A 20919-nucleotide genomic window follows, 5' to 3' on the forward strand; every position below is an offset into this window, starting at 1 on the left:
TCTTAGTCCTGATGCGTTCTAAAGAAGAATCAAATTGTGCTTATAGTAATTCTCTTCCCAATAATTCGCTGGGTATTATATTCTAATATACACTTCAATTGAAGAACATCGTTAAAAACATATTAAGCCTTAAAATGTCCAAAAATAAGAACGGGCCCAGACTCAACTGAAAATTAGACGTTCTTATAAAAAAGAGTGTACTCAACAATATCAAGACGTTTAACAATTCACTTTAGTTTATGCAGCCGGTTGCTAACCAAGGACTGATTCTCTGAAATCCTGACTGCACTTTATTTTTTTGTAAATTTCACTTTCACCTGCACAAGTGAGAAACAAGGGTGGCAACGGGGGATTCTACATCGCTCGTTTCGAACCATATAAAATCCTGAACTAATAACTTAAACCAAAAAAGATATCTAGCACAGACAAAGCTCAACCCTTCCTCTTCAATTACATATCAAAACCTCCAAGAAAATACTCAATTACTCGGCCCCCAGTGGGGTTTTAACGCAAATCGTAGGCATATTATGCTTGAAGAAAACAGTTGGTGCACAAAAACGCTCGGTTGGCTAGGCTAAAATAATCAATGCTTCCTTTCACCAACGTAAAGAGAGTTTTTTTTTCTCTTACGTAGGTAAAAGGGAGCATTGATTATAGAATTAGACCTCAAATCGCGTAACAAAAACACCACAAACCACAACTAGAAGACAATATCAGAAGGTAAAAAATAATGTGCGCAAATCTCGCAGAAGCAGAACTTGTTGAAGGGGGAGTTGGGGAGGGGCTGATTCAGGGTAAAAGTGTTATGATCGTTGGACACCTAAAAATTGCTACCCTAAAAAAATACTAAAACTTAGATTAGACTATCCCATTGTATAACGAGAAACAGTCTAACGACAGTATATGTGGAAGTGCTTGCTTTTGCCTTGTACCAACGAGGCAATGGTGTGTGCAAAAGCGGCTATGTAAGATATAAACAAAAAAACGTTTATCTTGGCAACCTATCTTTATTTCAAGGTTAGATTATTTAACATTACAAAAGTATGACAATCTATTCACTATCAGTATCGCTTGTTCTGTGCACACAGTCATACATTTATTCCATTGCATGTCCACAGAGACAGGGTAACTGCATGATCAGCTGACTAAACTTAAGACTCTCTGCGTCCCATTCCTTTTAATGGCTTGCAAAGCCAGCACTTGCCCAGCTACAGTACCCCAACCACACACTAAATCAATCACCAGGGGAACAAAGATGCAACACTTAATTTCGTATTTCGAATATGATTAGGTGTTAGCCTGAAAATTAGTGAAATTTAAATCAGAAATTAATCGTTATGGTGATTGCAACTAAACTAAATCATGAGGCCTACCAGACCACTCAGAAAGAGATAGTTGTATTCTAATTCATGCTTATGGTAGAATGAATTACATACGTGTTCATGCTAGTATTTCAATCACAATTTATCTATTGATATCATATCTAAAGCGATTTATTGTACATATTGAGTATTGTGTACCAAATAGTTACTTCCCATACTTCTAGCTTTGCAAATATAGGAAACATTGAGCAAGTGTAAGTAGTTGTGCACCTTTTGAATGCCTTGGTGGACTACAAGGCTTTCAAACACTGATCTCAGCTTCTGACATTTTATTTGAATTATCTTGTAAACTAATTACACATGCACAAGTTTGTCTAGCAGTGGTTTCAGTTTATGTGATTCTGCTGTACGAAACCTTTCCTTAACAGTTGGGTGCTTGTATTGGCTTAAAAACGTGTTAGAGGTAGACAGAAGAAGCAGAGTTCATTTACAGCACCCCCCTGAATGCTGAGGACTGGTTTCTCGCAAGTTGACTCCTTGGTTTCTCTGTGATGATTGCTGGCCTCCAGGAGTGTTATCACTTTTAGGTAATTTCTTTGCTGAAATTGAAAGATTACCATAAATCACCATTAATGTACAGTGGAAAAAAACGTACTTTGCTTTGAAAATCTAATGACACCATATCAAATTAAATGCCAGGCAAATACATGCAAATGAAGAGGAAAAAAATCAACTTTGCAATATGCATGTATTTGCATTTGGAATGGTACAAGAAAAAAACACCATAAGTAATGGTGTCTTTGTTATTTTTGTCACTGTTACAGACCAAACTTACTGCACTTAAAACAAAAGCAGTCATAGCTGTTTCAATGCATCAAATTTTAAATCATAAGTTTTTCACAAATTTTTAATCTGCTTTGTTAACTATTTCCATAAATTCCTGCTCTAAATTCTGTTAAGTATTAATGTAAATTGTCCCAAAAACGGTCACATATTCATTAAAACAGCTTTATGAATCTACAGTTGTGGTAGCCCTCACCAATTGCCAGGAAGATATCATTTACATTCATTGCTGTCTTGGCAGACGTCTCCATAAACAACAATCCATTGTCCTCAGCATACGACTGGGCATCCTATGGGTTAAGTCCACAAATGATTAAAGAGGCAGAGAATATGACTGGACATCTTATGGTTTAAGCTACTGTAATAGTGAATGTCATAATCTAAAATGGCAATATCTGTACATTCGGCACAGCCAGCTTTATTTCTATAGCTTACCTCATATTCCACCATTCTTTTACTTGCCAAATCAGCTTTATTCCCGGAGAGTGCAATGACTATATTTGGGCTAGCTTGCCTCTGAAGTTCCTTTACCCATGTCTTTGCTCTTGCAAAAGTATCTTGATTTGTAATATCATAGACCACTATGGCTGCCTGGGCTCCCCTGTAGTACATTGGGGCAAGACTGTGGTAACGCTCCTGGCCGGCGGTGTCCCAGATCTCAAATTTCACAGTTGTATCATCCAGGCAGACAGTTTGTGTCAAAAATGCAGCTGATAAACAAATAAACAACAATTTGCAAGCTGAATGCAAACTATTCCTACATATTCAAAGTGCGGGAAAGTAGACTTGCAATCTTTACAATAAAAAAACACCTCCCAGTCGTTGTATGCATCTATTTAAAAAAGTTTGAATAGCATGTCATCTATGGGTAACACATTAAAGTCTGTGAATCTGACTTGCGTTTATTTTGAATGTTCTGAACTCCCATCATTTTGAAAAGTTACCCAGCATTGTTTGATATCATAGAAATATAATCAAGCAGATTTTACAAAACCATGCGTCACACAAATCAGATTGACTGGCTTTTATAACAAAATGTCAGTTTATAAAAAAAACTGCTTATCTTTTTAAGGGGACATTCAAAGTCCGGGTGACTGGTATATCTAAAATAACAGACTAGCTACTTGCTTTTTTATAAAACGTAATTCCCTGACCACAGTCAATGTGAGAAAACACCTGAGCCATATATTTAGGAATAGACCATGACAATGGGCCATATATGTAGTTAGGAATAGACCATGACAATGCAGTGATTTCTGGGATTATATAAATTCAACAAAACCATCTTCCCACCTCCAATTGTACTTTCTTGGTATTCATGAAATTGACCCTTGACAAACCGTAACACCAAACTTGATTTACCAACAGCAGATTCTCCTAAAAGACAAACATTGAGATAAATTGAGCAACAGTCATTCAAGCTGAAGAAAAAAAAAAGCATCTTAGGTTGCAGGGTAGTGTGTGCAGGGTAGCCTATGTGTAGCTGCTGACTCACGAAAGATATCCACAGTAGTGTCTATGCAACAACAGCAATAATCGTGTTCTGTGAGGTCATTGTAATACATTTGAACAAATTCATTTTGACAATGTTTCACACATGTGAAACACCACTACAACGACTCACCCTACAAAACAAAACATTCAAACATCTTACTTAAGATGCTAATGTCCAAGAACATATTCTTCATGGCTGTTTAGAATTTGCAAATGTCAAGATGCATTCTTTCTCTGTGGGTTATTGGGAAAGATTACGGATGGCAGATCCTTAATGCTCCTTGGCTTTCAACACTCAGAGTGGACTTCTTGGGTAACAGGATTTTCTAGTATACAAGCGAATCAAGCTAATAGATCTGCAGATGTCATGATCTAGATAAAGGGAGGGATTTGATACCAAATTTATAGCCTCTCTTAAAATAGATAAACAAATTCCCACTGATAAAGATATCAGAATCATCATTTTCAAAAAAGCAGAAAAAAGCCTTCTTCTGAACTTCATGTAGTTTCTCTGTTCCAAATAGCTTTGAAATCTCTTCTAAGGGCAGACGTTACGACAAATCTATATTGTATAGATTCAAGAGTCTTAGTTGTGTTTTCCGCCATACATATGATTCATACTGCATGAGAACCTCAAACATTTGGTCTGAGCCAATCAAAATCTACAAAAAAAACTTTGCTGAGTGGCGAATCAGAGATCCTTGCAGATTCCCTTGCGAAACTGTGATTCCACAGAACACAATTATCACCTGTGTTGCATAGACACTTATAAGAGAATATTTTGGGTGAGTCAGTTGCTACACATTGCTTTTGCAGGGTTGCCCCTAATAAATATGTCAATTGTAATGAATATGCCTATTGGTTGGCCAAGAGATTGAGCTACCTAAATATGGCACATAGTCAAGTAAAAAATCAACTCCTTTATAGCCAGCAAAGACAGCTGGTAGGGACAACCTTTATCGAATGTACATATGTTGAATGGTGGAATCCTTCTAAAAGGATACTTGCTCAATACTGACACCTCATTTTTGTGCAGCTTCTGGAATAGTTTCACTGCCATTCCTTTCAAAATCTATAGAGAGCACAGAGAAGGGTGGACATAGGGATTCCTAGGAAAGTCATACCTAATAACACAAGCTTGAACTGACATATCTTGCCCATAGTGGCACCATTGGGTCGCTGGGCACCTCCTCTGTTTGCAGCCATGGCAGATATTGCTGTTTTGTTATCTGCCGTTAAGTCAGATTGCTGTGTCTGCTTGGCACGCCCCCAGTCTGCAACACAAATGAGTTCAAAACTGACACCTAACACATTTATCACACTGAACAGCAGCCTAAAACAAATGTGATGACACTTTAGTTTTTTAAATAGACCATCATCATAAATAATCTAATAAATGCCCGGGCATTGACTAAATTTTGACGGTCCGAGGGGGGCATTCAATAGATAGGAGGCGTTTATTAGAGAGGGGCTTTCTTTAAAAACTATGAAATTATAACAAACCTCACTCAGTAGAAATACTGTGTTCATTTCAAACTTGTAAGCTTAGGAGGGGTTCCTTAGATAGAAGGCATTGTTTAGAAAGGTGGTGTTCATTAGATAGGAGACGTTCTTTAGATATGGGGCGTTCTTTAGATAGGAGGCGTTCATTAGATAGGAAGGGTTCATTAGATAGGAGGCGTTCATTAGATAGGAGGCGTTCATTGGATATGGGGCATTCTTTAGATAGGGGGCGTTCATTAGATAGGGGGCGCCTTTAAGATAGGGGGCGCTCTTTAGATAGGTTGCTTTCATTAGATAGGTGGCGTTCATTAGATAGGAGGCGTTCATTGGATAGGAGGTGTTTATTAGATAGGAGGGGTTCATTAGATAGGAGGCGTTCATTAGACAGGACACGTTCATTAGATTGGCGGCGTTCAGTAGAAAGGAGGCGTTTTATTAGATAGGGGGTTCATTAGATAGGAGGTGTTCTTTAGATAAAAGGCGTTCTTTAGACAGGAGGTGTTCATTAGATAGGAGGCGTTCATTTGATACGAGGGGTTCATTAGATAGGAGGCATTCATTTGATAGGAGGGGTTCATTAGATAGGAGGCGTTCATTAGATAGGAGGCGTTCATTAGATAGGAGGCGTTCATTAGATAGGAGGCGTTCATTAGATAGGAGGCGTTCTTCAGATAGGGGGGGTTCTTTAGATAAAAGGCGTTCTTTACATAAAAGACGTTCATTAGATAGGAGGCATTCATTAGATAGGGGGCGTTCATTAGATAGGGGGCGTTCATTAGATAGGGGGCGTTCATTAGATAGGGGGCGTTCTTTAGATAGGAGGCGTTCATTAGATAGGCGGCGTTCTTTAGGTAGGGGTGTTGTTTATGGGATCATTAACGGTACTGCGGTTTTCAATATTCTGTAAACTCTGGCCAACCATCTCCAACAGCTAAATCACCTTCTTGCTTCCATAGCACTGAAATGCTTCTAATCGTGCCACCTCACTGCAAGGCACTGAATGATGGTGATGAAAGCCAGAAAGCATTAAATCAGTTTGAAATTATAGATGAGTCCACAGAACATTGAAAATCGCAGTAAAAAAAAATTACACGAAAACTAAGACTTAATTATAGCCCAACTTTACTCAGTAAGATAAGTTTGTTAGGTCAGGTATCTCTTTTTTATCCAGTCACCCTAGTCCCATGTAAACATAAAGAATAACTACATAAAACTATTAGTCATTGGTACAAAATCACAGTGTAAACAAGTGCAATAAATTGGTAATATTTCCTGAGAATGTCTTGTTTTATTATCACCATGATAACAATAGCAATCATATAATATTTAAACAAAATAGACGTTAAAAAGATATGCATTAGATTGGAGTATCATTTTAACGATTTCATTTTTCTTAAAATCAACATGACTCATAACGCACGGAATGAAACAGCACAACAAAAATAAAATCAGTCTTTTTGCCAGTAAGGATTTCAATAGAACTTAACTTTTTATACAAAATCCATGGATGCTATAGCAAATTACGTTTGAGCTTATTGTAACACAAAAATGCGTATTTTGGTAAAGTATTTGCAGTCTTTTTACGCATTAACTGAATGAAGTGGAAAATTATTCCAACATGGAAATGGCAAAATAGCTTATTCCTCTGATGAGAGTCTTTCATAACATATTAGCAAAAACGTAGATAATGATAGCTAGTCTAATATGAGGAGGGTATACAATGACAAATACACACTTAGAAAGGTTATTTTGGTTGGACAAACATTGTAAAAGACTATTCTGAACTTTGAAATCTCGATTGAGCTTGTAAACCTGGATATGCCGGAAAAATATCAGATACAATTTTACTTGTAGATTACATATTAATTTCGCAGAGATTTAAAGGTTTGAACGCCAAATACTTACACACACAAAACAAGCAATTGTATATGAAGCATCGATACAGTTTTAGTGAAATTTATTCGTAAAAACATTTTAAACACTATGATTCTAAAAGAACGGATGACATAAACTCTCGATAGCAAAGAAATGAAGGCAAATTATCAAGAAGGATTTCGGAACAGAAAAACATATTCGGCGAAGAACGATCTCTGCTATTAAGTCCATCCTTCACTCATCGAAAGAAGCAATGTCATCGTTTAGAATCCCGAAGAAACATAAAAATATTTCGAGATTAAACGTGGATCTTTCCAAGATGGCGGCGAATGCCGTGAAATGCGTAACAAGAGAACTCCAATAATTTGTGCTCAAATTCAGTTCTTATAGGCTATAAGCATACAAGCTTATGATCGGATGTTGATCAGAGTTGCTACTTACCTGTAGTTGAATATATCTATCGTACAGAACTGTGAGTATGCAGATATTTGGCAATAATGTTGACCGACTGAGGCTACTAGAGTTTGCTGACAATGGCCGCGTGACCACCCAGCCCTACCGGAGGGCCTTTGCGCAAGGGCCGCCCCACATTACCCAAACACCATTACGTCATTGGAAATAGGGGCTCTCACAAACCAAAACATATAGACCCTCTAGCCTCTTGTCCCACAGTGACAAGGAATTTACACATTTGACTTAGGCTTTCACAAATCCGTTATCTTTCGCATTTTAATATGCTTTTTTTAAGTAAAAAGAAAATTATTCTTTTTTTCGTGCAATGTCATATTTTTTAAATTAATTATTTTAATTGCACTTGCGTCATGTAGCGATTATTCTGGAAAAAGTGACGCGACTAGAATGAATTGATGCAAAGTTTGACAAAAGACAAAAGACAAAAGACAGGTAAGACCATTCTAAGAAAATGCCCTTGGTACGCCTTTGATTTCTGGGGTAGGATGGATGCGCAAACGCCGTTTTAGCGGTAAAAAGACTAACTAACCTCCCATCTTTCATGCCTTCTTGTCTCTTTTAATATTCCTCCTCTATTCCTCTTTCTTTACCCTACGTTCTCCGGCTTGTCATAGTCTCTCCTTTTCGCTTACCCCTTATCACCACTCCCCTCCTTCAACTACATTATCTCTCCTTGTCCTCCTCTAATTTACACCTCGTCTAGTCTCTACTTCGCTGCGCATCCCCTCATCCTACCCCCTCGTCTAACCCTTATCACAACACACCCCCTTCAACTATATCACCTCTCTTTGTCTTCCTCTAAGTTACACCTTGTCTAGTCTTTACTGTCCTCTACTCCTCAGCGCATCCCTCCATCCTACCCCCCCCCCCCCTCGTCTCCCCTTTATTACCACACACCCCCTTCAACTGTCTCACCTCTCCTTGTCCTCCTCTAAGTTCCATTTAGTCTAACCTCTACTGTCCTCTACTCCTCTGCGCACCCTCCATCCTACCCCCTCGTCTCCCCTTTATTACCACACCCGCCCTTTAACTGTCTCACCTCTCCTTGTCCTCCTCTGAGTTTCACCTCGTCTTGTCTCTACTTTACTCCTCTGTGCATCCCTCCATCCTACCCCCTCGTCTCCCCCTTATTACCACACACCCACTTTATCTGTCTCACCTCTCCTTGTCCTCCTCTAAGTTACACCACCTCACGTCTCCCCTTTATTACCACACACTTCCTTCAACTGTCTCACCTCTCTTTGTCCTCCTCTAAGTTTCATAGTCTAACCTCACTTTTCCCCCTACTCCTCTTTCCATCCCTTTACCTATTACCCTTACCTCGTATAGTCCTTGCCTCTACTTTCGTTCCAAACCAATTGGAAATCTGATGTGCTCTTCAATAAGCAAAAAGACCGCAATTTACAATAAAACCGTTGAGTGTAAAGTTTAAATACCTTACGAATTGCTATGTACAAAACGTATCATCCTTTATTTTTTTCGGGGTCCGGTATCCATCAAATCGCGCGCTCTGATTGGCTCTCGTGATGTCCGGCATCCTACGATCCGGACCCCGCGATACCGGACCGCTCGCATCCAAAGCTCGAAATAGTGAGTTGTTTGCTGAAAGTTTATTTAGGATAAAAAAAAAGGCAGCAAACCGTCTCTTCATACGGAGAAAAACGACAAATCACTCTAGAAATTTTGCCTGCATAACCAGTTTAACGTATCCACATTCAAGAGAAGTTCTTTAGTGAATATATCTTATCGTCTGTGGAGGATTTAATTAAAGCGAAAGAAGACATTTCTACGATCAATTCGAGTTGAGAACGACGTATCAATTTGGACTAAATTATTTTACAAAATTGTTGGTCAAAACTCAGAGAATGTCTTCTTTGCAGGTTCTGTATTTCTGGAGGATTAAAGAGTTGTGTGGAAATACAAAATGGAGTTTATTGAATGATCTTGAGCAAACAAGATCTTCACAAACATCGACGAAAGTCAGAAGCGAAACCTCGTCTCGTGCAACCGTAAGCCCGTAAGGTAAACAAAGTTGGAAATTCTAATTGAGCAACAAAAATAAATATGTTATTTCCCATATATATATTTAAATAAACACGCGAACTACCGTTTCATCTCTACAAGCCTGTTTCGTGGTTGTCCACTCATCAGGAGATTTATTAAGAATATATTACTACCATCACTTATATACTATCTATGTATAAAATTAACATAAAAATAGGGCGCGAAATTTGAATGGCTGTTATGATGAAATTGAATAGTTCAGCTGTTGCATAACAAGACTTTGTTCCTGTGGCGGCACGAAGACACTAGCTCGTTACGCTTGTTTAAAGTTGATATATAACAAGGCTTGTATAAAGTTGATATATATATATATCTTATACAATAAGAACATATTTGTTCAATTTTAGTTCCTATATTGTTTCGCCTCTTTTTTTTTTTTGTCATTAAAAACATATAAACATTAAAATGCTGTTTCCATAAAGTATGAGCACCTTGTCCCAGCACGCAAATACTTGACAAGTCTTTTCTCCCAATGTCTCCTCTCTTCCGGGTCATTATAGTCTATAAACGTCCTGTTCCTAAGTGCACGTGGTAGCTTTGCTTTCGGGATATCGTCCACCCTGATAACAATGAGCGACGAGTCGTCGTACTCAGTGCTGCGGTACAGTGCAACATCAAGCTCCGCGCGGCAGTACTTGCTTGCCATGTAGTGGTATGACATTATCGAAATCACCTTGCGGCTATGGTACACGCTGTCCGCGATGTTCTCCGAAATTGCTTTTCCGATCTCAAAATCTCGGGTGTGGATGCAGTATTCGAGACAGAGCTTGTCTAAAAGAGGCGTCAGATGACGTATAACCCAATCCACGTCCTTGCTACTGAACGTCAAAAACACATCGTATTTGAACTTGTTATTGAGGTGTTTGCTGGAAATACTGCCTGAAAGAGAAACAGATCCCGGCAAATAAGGGGAAATGGGGAAAAATATAGGACTTTGACACTCCAGAGGTGCTGCATGAAGATCAACAAAGACCAGAAAGTCACAGCTTACCTTTCAGGTGAATGAACCGCTTTCTCCTGATCAGGTAACGTACTGCAAAAGCCGCTATGCAACTGGATATCGAGCAGAGTGCAATCACGCCAAGAACCCCAGCAAAGGAGAAATTAGACGAGTCCTTAGGCAGCAGACCAACCGCTGACACTGAAAAGAGAATGACGACTATAACCACAAGCCTTGAATTCTAAAAGCAGATAGCCAGAACTGGTTTATGTTCCGGGATATCCCCATCTTCGATTACCAAAGGGACAAGAGTACAGTCTGAACCCCTTTCGACTTGCTTTCACGGTGCTTGTACTCGTCCCATACTGCCCTGGGGGTGGGGTAGTTTCAACTGTATTAATGTAACGTGATTGGTACCACGGAGCCCATAGAACATATGGTCCACCCAAAGGACAAACATGCTTTTGTTTCAATAAAATCATTCCCTCTCATATCTCGGACCAATATACGCTATCTAGAAACAAACATAATCACAGTTACAATAAGACATCTTACCATTGGCTACGGTGAGGTATATCATCGAAGAGTTTGATCCGAGGGTTGTGTTCAACTCACACGCGTACCAGCCTTTGTCCTCTTCAGTAACATTCACGATTTCAAGGTTAAACTCTAATCGGGAATCCGACGAGTCACCCAGCGATCCTAGTGATATGGCATTTCCCAGTTTACTGACGCTCTTCAGCGGTACTAGAGGCTCCGTACGTTTCTCAGCTCTTGATAAGTCTCGGAGGTATTGCCTCCCCCTAGATGTCCATTCCATCAGCGAGCCGTTTCGATTCCAAGACAATATTACAGAGGTGCGAGGGGGGAGTGTTACGATACAATTCAAAACGCATCTTGATCCGGCTGTAGTCTTGATGCGTGGACGGGTGGCCTGTATCCCGGGCAACCCTAGAACAGATAATTCATGGGGAATTGATGTATCGTAATCCCCGTTGCTCCATTGGTAAAAAAAAAAAAGCAAGAGGGATCAGCCATGTACTTTTAAACAGCTTAGGGGTTAGATTTGCCGTTAATGTGTTTACCCATGGTACAGCGTGGGTTGCGAAGCATTGGGTTCTCACAGTGCTGGGTTAATTTGAAGTATACGCATTTATCAAGTATCGCACGTCCTACTACCACGAGAAAGGTAAGACGTATCGCGCAGGGCCGTAGCAGGGGGTAGGGCACTGGGGGCACGTGCCCCCCCCCCAATATTTTAAAAAATTATATGCCATTTATTAATGACCTGTAGGGGCGTGGCTGTGCCTCTCAATGTTTGCTTACGGCTGTGTATGGTACTGACCACGTCCTACTACCGCGAGAAAGGTAAGACCATGTATCGTTTACTGACCATGTCCTACTACCGCGAGAAAGGTAAGGCCATGTATCGTTTACTGACCATGTCTTACTATCGCGAGAAAGGTAAGACCATGTATCGTTTACTGACCATGTCCTACTACCGCGAGAAAGGTAAGGCCATGTATCGTTTACTGACCATGTCTTACTATCGCGAGAAAGGTAAGACCATGTATCGTTTACTGACCATGTCATACTACCGCGAGAAAGGTAAGACCATGTATCGTTTACTGACCATGTTCTACTGCCGCGAGAAAAATAAGACCATGTATCGTTTACTGACCATGTCCTACTACCACGAGAAAGGTGGTCGCATGAGTGCCCTCCTTACTGCTGATCCCGCAGCTATAGGATCCACCATCAGAGGCCGTCACATCCTCGAGGAACAGTACGAGTCTCGCTCTGCCGCCAGATAGGGTCTGCGTACGGGTGCGGCCACGGCTTGCCGAGGAACCGTGGCGCCAATGTGCTGTTATGGTCTCCCCATTCCTTATTCCCGTCACCGTGCAGGTAAGAGTAGAGTTTTCGCCTCGGTGAGACACGTAGAACTGCGAGTCACTATTCACGGCAAGTTTGGGAAGTTCTGAAAGAACGTAAGAAGGTATCAATCATTACTCCATGGCATATTTGATCTTATAAGCAGCCTTTAAAAATATTTGTGATAGCGTGAAGCGAAACCATCATGTGAAAACCTTTTGTTCAATCAGAGCGAAGGGATCGCGTAAATAATACACAGTGCATTTCCATTCTTCCCACTTCCTTTTATCATTTGCAGCGAGAACAGCCCATGCATACCTATGACGGTGACATTAAGAACCAGCTCCTCCTTGCCCCAGCCGTTAGATGCTCTGCACATGTAAATCCCTTGGTTGTCGCGCGTGACCGCGAATAAATTGAGCGTGAGTCGCCTGTGATCAAGCGCATTCAGATAGTACGCGCCGTGCCACATGTCGTGTCGCCCCGGGCGCACGGTCATGTTATTGTACAGCCACGTGATATTAGGCGCGGGATATCCCGTCACCTCGCATGCAAGGTACTGTCGGGAGCCGAGCGGCCATCTTAATGGTCCAGGTTGTGTTAGGGGAATATTGATTCGAGGTGGACCTGCAAAAAGGGGTGATAAGCAGGCGCAGGGTGGGGCCCAGACCCCTGGACACCTCCACCCTTTACGGCTCTAAATATCTGTGCATTTGCGACATCCCTCCTAGAATTTCACTTCATTCAAATATCTAACAAATGAGAGACATTTATCCCTGGCAACACTCTCCCCTCTTTCACCCAGTAAAGGTCCACTTTTTCGGGTTTCGCATCCCCATAAACAGATAAAATGAAGGCTAGTATAACGCCCACTTACCAAATACATGAAGCAGAATTTGGCTCCGATCCCACCCTGCCTTACCACGTGCCTCGCACACGTAAACCCCGGCATCCTTTGCGCTGGCATTAACTATCTGCAAAACAGCGCACGTTAGCCCAGCTCCCCGGGCGTCCAGACAGTACGTGACACCTTCTGTTACGCCTTGGCCGTGCTTTAACCAATCCATGCGACTTGCCCGGCGCCCTGCGGCAACTGTGCAGTTTAGCACAACGTTTTGTCCAGGGGTAGCCGCGGGCTTGCCTGCAACTGAGCTGTGGATTTGACACTTGATATCTTCTCCAGCTGCATCACGGGCTGAGAGCAAGATGCTTACTGTGTGCAATATAAACACAAACATAGCTCTGATTATTTGCAGGGGGGGACGCGTTATTTGTTAGGACTGTTTGCGTGAACAAGAACGTGTGGGAGGCGTGGAGATAGGGGTGTACCGATAAATAACCTCCAACAAAATTACATGTCTAACTCATGAGATTGCCTTGCGGTGAAAAACACGGGCGGATGGGAGCAGGGAACCCGCGCACCTCGGCCGCAAAAAATACAAAACCAGTCTTTTCTTCTGAAAAAGCGCGAAATCGCAAGATAACCCTTCTGTACCACCTGCCTATGTTATAAGACGGCAAAACGCGCCCTACTGTGAAAACAAGCGAGTCGTTGTTCTACAGAGTAGATTTTCTAGTGGCTTGACTTGCAATTGGTTGGTTAAGCGACTAATTGAGTTAGGAAATGCGATCGACAGCTTCCTCAATTAACTATAGAGACTAAAGTCTGCATATCATCATTTAAAGCCATAGGTTAAGCAGTTACCTAGTCATCAACGTCAAATGAAAGGCGTATATAAATTTCCCTTAGATATGCTAAAATGAACGCTTTGGCTTTGCCAATGATGGAACAGGGGAAAAATGTGATGCTAAAAAATAAGGAGAAATGTCCGCTGAAATTGTTTTGTTTGTTTTTTGTTGACAGACGTAGTAGACATTACTGCCAAAGCAAACTGTAATTTTTATACGGGAATGAGAAAAAATTAGTCACAAGCTTTTTCCCATCCTGACGTTCTTACAGCACAAGGAAATTTATCCAGACACAACAGACAGACAACAATAAACTCGGTGATCATGTGTGAGTACGGATAAATCTTTAAAGGAAAAACACCACACCGAAAAATAGTCAATAAAAATATAATGTAGACACTTAAACCTACATGAAAATTATCGAAGATCAATCTTGATATGACTGTACATATTTACCTGGTAAGGCAGCGAAGAATATTGCCCAAGTCTTGATCACTAACGCGGTTACATCGCGATCCATGTCACGGGTACGTGTGTATTGCTTCCTCCCAGTCTTGACGACTATCAGAGCGAGCAGTGCTATGCAAATACTCCCATAAGGTCGGCGTGATGAGGCAACACCCCGAGATCACGGGCATACTCGCAACGGCGACTCCATAGGGTCAGAGTTATCGAGTCGAGGTGAAAAGTGAGGTTTTTGGCGACGAGTTGAAGTGTTAGTGATGCCTGCTATTCCACCCGTCTCGTTGTTCTTATCAGTCCTGATATGCCGCGAGTAATGTATAGTGGAGTCAGAGTGGCGATGTTTAATCGCTTATCTTCTTATCAAATTTCCCCTAACATTAACGTCTTTCGCGTTACTCGCCATATATTCAAATATTCGTGCACAATAGCTCTATACAACCTGGTAACGTGTTGTTTATATCGATACTACAAGAGCGTCTGGGGCTTATAGGGTGTGGCGGCAAGCGTCTTGTGGGTTTATAATGTGTCATTTAGCCCTCTTGTCGGGGTTATTCGGAAGTTTACCCTAGAGCTAATAGAAGCCAACTCTTAGGGAAAACAATCTACAAAAAGAATAAAAATATCAAAAATTATTAAAATAACAATTGGCTTTGTAGGGTACGCATATTAGTCGGACTCAACGTGGATTTTCACGAAATAAATCCATTAGATTGGTAGCTCGAGTCGAGCTACCAATAGGAGGCAGGGCTCAAGGGACTTTCGAGTAAATTCTATTTTTCTCTATGGAGAGCTCTCTAAGCGGTCCAAGTCACTAACCTTATTAGATATTTGATTTTTTTTCTGAGGCTCTTTTTGATTGAATAAACAAAATAAAATATCAGATTATTCTTTGGGGTACTGGAGATATAGGCAGCAGAATAAAAAAAACTATTTTTATTCTATCGTGATAATAAGCGCATGATAAACAATATTTAACTACCAAAAGCGTATTTAACTAGGTTAAAGAAGGCCATTATAAACAATAACAAAGGAGTGGTTGATCGGCATTCTTTAAACACCCAAGAAATCGCAAGTGTGTTTAATCATTGCGCGGGTTTCTCGTACAAGCTACTGGCCTTTTGCCTTACATAAGTCATTTATTTCTAGAACCCATAGGTGTTCCATTATAAAATGCGAGGGTATGAAGAGGGGAAGGGGTCATCTTGTACATTAAGGGTTCATGGCATGCCAGTATTATTTTTTTTTTTACCTCGCGTATTGGTGGGGGGGGGGGGGGGGGGGGGGAGGGGGGCGGGTGGTACTCTACTTATTTTTGGGTAGGGGTGTGACGCCGAGGTCTCCAAAACCTGATCCTATCAGATACCAAAAATCCTCGATTTTTATACCCTACCAGAGCCCTATGGCTAAAATTACATACCCTACCGCAGACCTAAAGCTCAAAAGTATAGCCTACCGCTTTAGCTAAAGATATATACCCTACGCCATACCCATACCTGGGGCATAGAGTATGCGCCATCACTTGGAACACATAACGACGAAAAGAAACAAAAACTTTGAATGTGTAGTAAAGGGATACCATAATTGTTTTTTTTCGACGCAAGCGTGGGGGACGAGTTTAGTGTTTCGAGAAAAGTAGGTTCAAAAGGACGCGCGTTGAGGGTTCACGGCGAAAGAGGTCAGCTTGGGCATCTCCAAAGCGAGCTTGTTGCGACATTCTGGCCCATACATGAGGAATTGAAATGGTAAATACAATAACACTTATTCAGAGAAGCTTTGTAGTTAGGCCAGAGCTATTTCCACTCGAAAAATATAATTGGTGTCTCAAATGTGGCAAAATGATTTGAGAGAAATATCGCTAGGTTTAGGTCAAAACAAAGTTTGGTGGGAAAGCCCTTTGACGATCCCAAAGGAAGATGGAGATTCGGTGGCGGAATAAACCTGCCTGTGAAATTACACGTTTCTTTTCGCAATATTCCAAACGCAAGGCAGCTACGACGCGGTATCAAATGGCTTGGTTTAGGTTGTGAAATCAACATTGCAGATCCTAGGATTGACGATGCAAACAACACTGTCAAGCCTAATACTGATAACAAAGTGTGACTAGTATTAACACTTGTCAAACCACTGTAGGTTAACACAAACTGATAATTAACTCTCCAGTACTATTGTCTACAAGGGTTGTCCAATAAGTCGTGATTAAAGCGGAAATTCCCTGTCAATCAAATGGTGTTTAAATAAATTGTATGTATTGGGCAGTCAACAACTTTGCCCACTCTACCAGAGACCTAACAAGAAAAAAAAAACGATACCCTGCCATAGACCGACAAGCGAAAAAAAAGATACCCTATCGTAGACTTCAAGAGCCCCAAAACCCTACCCTAAAGGGCGGCACATACCCGTATACCAAATATGAGGGAGTACCCCCGTACACTATGGTATAGAGGTGTCGCAAAGCTCGTTATTCGCTACTATTTGCTTTATCTTGTGTTCCATCGCGCTACACATCACCTACAATGCTGGGCCCTGTTTGTACTGGGTTTAAGAGACAAGCACATCTAGAATTCGTCGTTTCACCCCAATCGAACACATTCCCGTCGAGTAGCCGAAAGAGATGACAAGTCCAAATACACGCAACATATAACACAAATGACGGTCAATCGCCCAAGGGCGTGGTAGTTTCACGGTTCTATAGCTTGGGAGGGGCGTGGCTTACAGCAAGAGCATGGAACAACCAATAACTAGACCTTAAGTGGGATACAAGATAAGCATTTCAAAACGATGATTCCTTTTAGACTGAGTTCCGGCGAACATTTCATGCACTTTGTTCTCACACGTTCAGACATGCAGACACGGAAGTAACAGAGCAGAGCTTTGGAGGCGCCAAATTTTAAAGGGCTCTGACCACGCCATATGCATAAAACTTTTAGCACGGTTCATATAACAACATAACGATTACTGTTTTAACCAAAGTTAGTAATATGGTGTTAAGAGCCGAACAGAGGAAACAACTTGTGTAAAGAGAAAGCACAAAATAAACAAGGGTTTGACCAAGAGTATCAATCAATTAGGGAGAGAAACATTTGGTATGGTAGAAGAGTTGCAAAGACCGCTAATGGAAGAACCAATAAGGTACACAAGAGAAAAGCTAAACGGCTGGAGGATCAAGTTAATAGGAGAAAGCAGGTAAGAGTAGAGCTAAGCTTTATTGAGACATCATAACTTATATTTTACTTATATATATTGCAATATATATTATTTCTAAAATTACCAAAAGGGTAGTGTACAACTTTTGAAAGGGGTAAATTGTTTTTTTTCAAGCTCACATTAAAACATTTAAAAATATCATAACCCAAAGTGTTGTCATGAGTATTTTCTATTTTTGCTTTCAAAATTTGAATCAACACAGCATTTATGCTGTGTTATTAAAAGGACACAAGAAATGCTCCTTAAAAAACAGGAAGTTGCCACCTCACTCTTCGGGTTTCAGGGATCTCTTCACTGGTGTTCTGAACATGTGAAGCCTTAGTCTCTTCTGAGCAAAAGATGACTGAGCAAGGTGGTGTTTCCTGGGTGTCTGAAGTCCCATCTGAATGTGGGGTGGGGTGTGAGGATCAACAACCTCCCATACATGGTTGTTGGGAACAGTCAAGGCCAGTAATTTGGCAATGTTTACAAAGCCTGAAACCATTATAAAAAATGTGAAATGTTGCAGCTTGGTAGTTTGGTGTAATAATCCAAGATGCGTTTTCTCTCTAGACATTTATACCCATCCTGCACCTCTTCCCATGTGCCCTTATTCAATGTTGTATTTTTTTAAGACAAGTTTGCATCAGAGGTATAGTTTCTTTTAATATCTAAGTTATATCTCCCATCTAGACATTTATATCTGTCTTCAGAATACCTCTTTTTCTTTTCCCTAATTCAATAAAATGTAATTGCAGATAAAGTTTTTATGTCAAGGGAAGACACTAGGATCCACCAATTCAAAAACAAATGATATGCAACCTTTTTCCCAACCTTTTTCCAGTACCTGCATTGGTGGCAAAGTCAACAGGATAGATTCCATCATTGTTTGGAATACTTAAATCAGCACCTGATTAAAGAATATTGCAAAGGATAAGCAAGCAAGTAATAGAAACATGACATGGTATAGGTGTGATGACCATTTAATTTACCTTGGAAAAGAAGATAACGTACTAAATTTTCTTTGCCATATGTTGCAGCTATTGAAAGTGGGGTATTGCCATGCCAGTTTTTACAGTTAATGTCACATCCTGTGTATTAGAAAACAAACAGATATAAGACAAAACTAAAAAAAAAATAATAAGACACAAAATTCCGTCTACCTGAAATGAATGGAAATCATTCTACCTGCTTGGATAAGAATTGTGACAGCTCCAACAGCTCCTGATTTAGTTTGGTTTGCACAAGCAAATGTAGCCAGATGTAATGGACTATCACCCCAGGCTGACTGTGAACTGATATCTGCTCCTAGATATAGCTGATATGTATTTAGGTATGCATAGAAGAATGAGGAACGCAACAAATTAAGAAGAATATAAAGAATGTACTGTCTTTTCTGGAGGAAACCCTGCACTTACCATGTCTTAGCATGAAATCAAGTAACTTTCTTTCTCCAGAGAGACAAGCAGACTGGGGAGAAAGAAAAGGCATAGCAGATTTAGGGGAAGGGCTTAGGGCGTGAACCCCCTAAGATACCATTCATTTCAAGTGCATGTCCTTACCTATCTCTTTTGCAGCTGCTAATTTTTAACAAAATGCCCAGATAATAGAGAAGTAAGAGTACCAGCATAAAGTGAAATAGTATTTCTTTCTTGGGAAACACCCTAATTGGTGCACATTTTATCAATAAAACTTTTTATTATTTGTTTCTGTAAGTCAGAAGGCCAAATGTAACAAAAATTTATTTATCCCCCCCCCTTCCTTTGTCACTGAGCAACCCCCTCTTCAGGGAAAAGCTAGATCCGCCCCTGAATGTTTAGAGGTCTAGTAAAAAGCCTTTCCATGGGTTTCAGCAAAGTATTCAAACATGCAAAAAAACAAAACAATGCCAGCCCTATTTTTCAGCTCACTGTATGGTTTGAATAACGTCAGAATTGTCTCTTAGCTTTGTATTTTTGTTGATTCATCGCATGTGTGCACTAAGCAAATGTCTGCAACCCTGGTCCTGATTAGGACAGGTTTCTGACACATTCACAGAGCGCCATTTTAAATGAAGATTGTGTGGCCACAGGTCTTCTTATAAACCATATCAACTGTTATGTCAACGGTTGTGTCAAAAAATAGTTGCATGACAGTACAGAAAAAAATACTTCCTTTTTTACCATTCAATTTAAAAATTACCACCCAACCTAAGGTCCTACCTGCAACCTATCACTCACCAGAAATAATGTCATTCCAGACCTGGAATTGGGCTGCTTGCAATTAACATCTATCTTAGAATTCTCCAAGATGTTGATGATCTTTTCAAGAACTCCAGGTCTATAAGCAACCTGATTAAAGAAATATGCCAGACGGGCCATTATATATAGACTGTGAATTTTTATTGTGTTTTTAATTTTATGCATAATACTTAAACAGTGTAAAGAAAGAAATCATGCTCACTTTAACCATATCAAATAAAGATTGAAGAGCTTGACTTTCTTTGCTTTCAGTCACCTGTTTTTCAACTGAAACTAAACATAAGTAACCATATAAGTTATTTATATTCAAATAATAAAACATAGCTTTAAAAATTAACTTGAAGTTCACTTTTTCTGTTCACCTTGTCCTTGATTCCTTTTCTGACGATCGAGAAGGTTGGGTTTGACATAACGATAACAAATCCACATCACTACTAAACTTAGCACTACTCCGTTGTCCATTATGAAGTTGAAGACAAATTGCGAAATATTCCCGTTGTAAAAAGTATCCACCATGAATCCATATGTAACCTTGATACATTTGTTCCATACGAAAAGCAATCTAGCACAATGGCTATAAACGCGATAAACAGAAGGCCATAATTTGTTGAAGATATTTAGACAAAGTTTCCAAAGCAGAAATGCAAGAGCTTTTAGCAAGTCCATTCTCGGCTCCAATTGTCACCCGACTTTTATAACAGTTGCTTGAATCGATTTGATATATCAAGTCGCCTTTTTTTTCACGAAAATAATCATCTATGAAATCACCACCACAAAAACATTGTGAAAAGACAAACTTTGCGTTATGCCGCTATCGAAGTTAACGCGCGCGCGATGTCCAATTTTCCCGCCATGAGCAAAACCTGACAATTTACAGGGGTGGTGGTGGGTATGGTGGACTTACTTCTCTGGTAAATATAAACATTTTTATCGTATATAGACCATCGAGTAAAAA

General features: G+C 40.3%; 3 protein-coding genes across 4 annotated transcripts; all 3 read right to left on the reverse strand.

The window, feature by feature from the left end:
* Positions 1 to 991: 991 nt before the first annotated feature.
* LOC5521656 (ras-related protein Rab-5B) lies at positions 992 to 7614 on the reverse strand. The gene is made up of 6 exons (XM_001641495.3): positions 7479 to 7614; positions 4784 to 4933; positions 3459 to 3542; positions 2601 to 2875; positions 2362 to 2455; positions 992 to 1921 (listed from the first exon to the last, which is right to left on the reverse strand). The coding sequence occupies exons 2-6, from the start codon at positions 4863 to 4865 to the stop codon at positions 1806 to 1808; spliced, it is 651 nt and encodes a 216-aa protein (XP_001641545.1). The 5' UTR covers positions 4866 to 4933; positions 7479 to 7614; the 3' UTR covers positions 992 to 1805.
* Positions 7615 to 9735: 2121 nt separating this feature from the next.
* LOC5521764 (hemicentin-1) lies at positions 9736 to 15035 on the reverse strand. Its single transcript, XM_001641496.3, has 7 exons — positions 14533 to 15035; positions 13265 to 13600; positions 12706 to 13014; positions 12194 to 12493; positions 11068 to 11463; positions 10564 to 10713; positions 9736 to 10451 (listed from the first exon to the last, which is right to left on the reverse strand). Exons 1-7 carry the CDS (start codon positions 14594 to 14596, stop codon positions 9973 to 9975), a joined length of 2034 nt encoding a protein of 677 aa, XP_001641546.1. The 5' UTR covers positions 14597 to 15035; the 3' UTR covers positions 9736 to 9972.
* Positions 15036 to 17725: 2690 nt separating this feature from the next.
* Positions 17726 to 20832, reverse strand: LOC116604470 (DNA-binding protein RFXANK). Of its 2 annotated transcripts, none has more exons than XM_048723703.1 (8): positions 20327 to 20832; positions 20167 to 20237; positions 19944 to 20054; positions 19143 to 19194; positions 18913 to 19026; positions 18717 to 18815; positions 18572 to 18634; positions 17726 to 18219 (listed from the first exon to the last, which is right to left on the reverse strand). In XM_048723703.1, the coding sequence occupies exons 1-8, from the start codon at positions 20628 to 20630 to the stop codon at positions 18011 to 18013; spliced, it is 1023 nt and encodes a 340-aa protein (XP_048579660.1). In that variant the 5' UTR covers positions 20631 to 20832; the 3' UTR covers positions 17726 to 18010. The 2 variants fall into 2 exon arrangements, with proteins under 2 accessions (XP_048579660.1, XP_032222773.1); XM_032366882.2 differs by having other exon boundaries at positions 18913 to 19032; positions 20327 to 20828.
* Positions 20833 to 20919: the final 87 nt, after the last annotated feature.

Source organism: Nematostella vectensis, chromosome 2 (genome assembly GCF_932526225.1).
Source record: "Nematostella vectensis chromosome 2, jaNemVect1.1, whole genome shotgun sequence".
NCBI classification, from domain to species: Eukaryota; Metazoa; Cnidaria; class Anthozoa; order Actiniaria; family Edwardsiidae; genus Nematostella; species Nematostella vectensis.

What these genes read in the sequence shown, in the direction of transcription:
- LOC116604470 (XM_032366882.2), bottom strand. Translation starts at nt 20,630, where the DNA reads ATGGACTTGCTAAAAGCTCTTGCATTTCTGCTTTGGAAACTTTGTCTA. An exon ending in ACGTTATCTTCTTTTCCAAG is followed by an intron (nt 18,635 to 18,716) that starts GTAAATTAAATG and finishes TTCTTTAATCAG; the next exon opens with GTGCTGATTTAAGTATTCCA. An exon ending in TGACTTTGCCACCAATGCAG is followed by an intron (nt 18,220 to 18,571) that starts GTACTGGAAAAA and finishes TAATGGTTTCAG; the next exon opens with GCTTTGTAAACATTGCCAAA.
- LOC5521656 (XM_001641495.3), bottom strand. Translation starts at nt 4,865, where the DNA reads ATGGCTGCAAACAGAGGAGGTGCCCAGCGACCCAATGGTGCCACTATG. An exon ending in GTTCAAGCTTGTGTTATTAG is followed by an intron (nt 3,543 to 4,783) that starts GTATGACTTTCC and finishes TTTGTCTTTTAG; the next exon opens with GAGAATCTGCTGTTGGTAAA. An exon ending in CCAAGAAAGTACAATTGGAG is followed by an intron (nt 2,876 to 3,458) that starts GTGGGAAGATGG and finishes TTTGTTTATCAG; the next exon opens with CTGCATTTTTGACACAAACT.
- LOC5521764 (XM_001641496.3), bottom strand. Translation starts at nt 14,596, where the DNA reads ATGGATCGCGATGTAACCGCGTTAGTGATCAAGACTTGGGCAATATTC. An exon ending in TCTCGTGGTAGTAGGACATG is followed by an intron (nt 11,464 to 12,193) that starts GTCAGTAAACGA and finishes TATCTGTTCTAG; the next exon opens with GGTTGCCCGGGATACAGGCC. An exon ending in GCGGTTCATTCACCTGAAAG is followed by an intron (nt 10,452 to 10,563) that starts GTAAGCTGTGAC and finishes TTTCTCTTTCAG; the next exon opens with GCAGTATTTCCAGCAAACAC.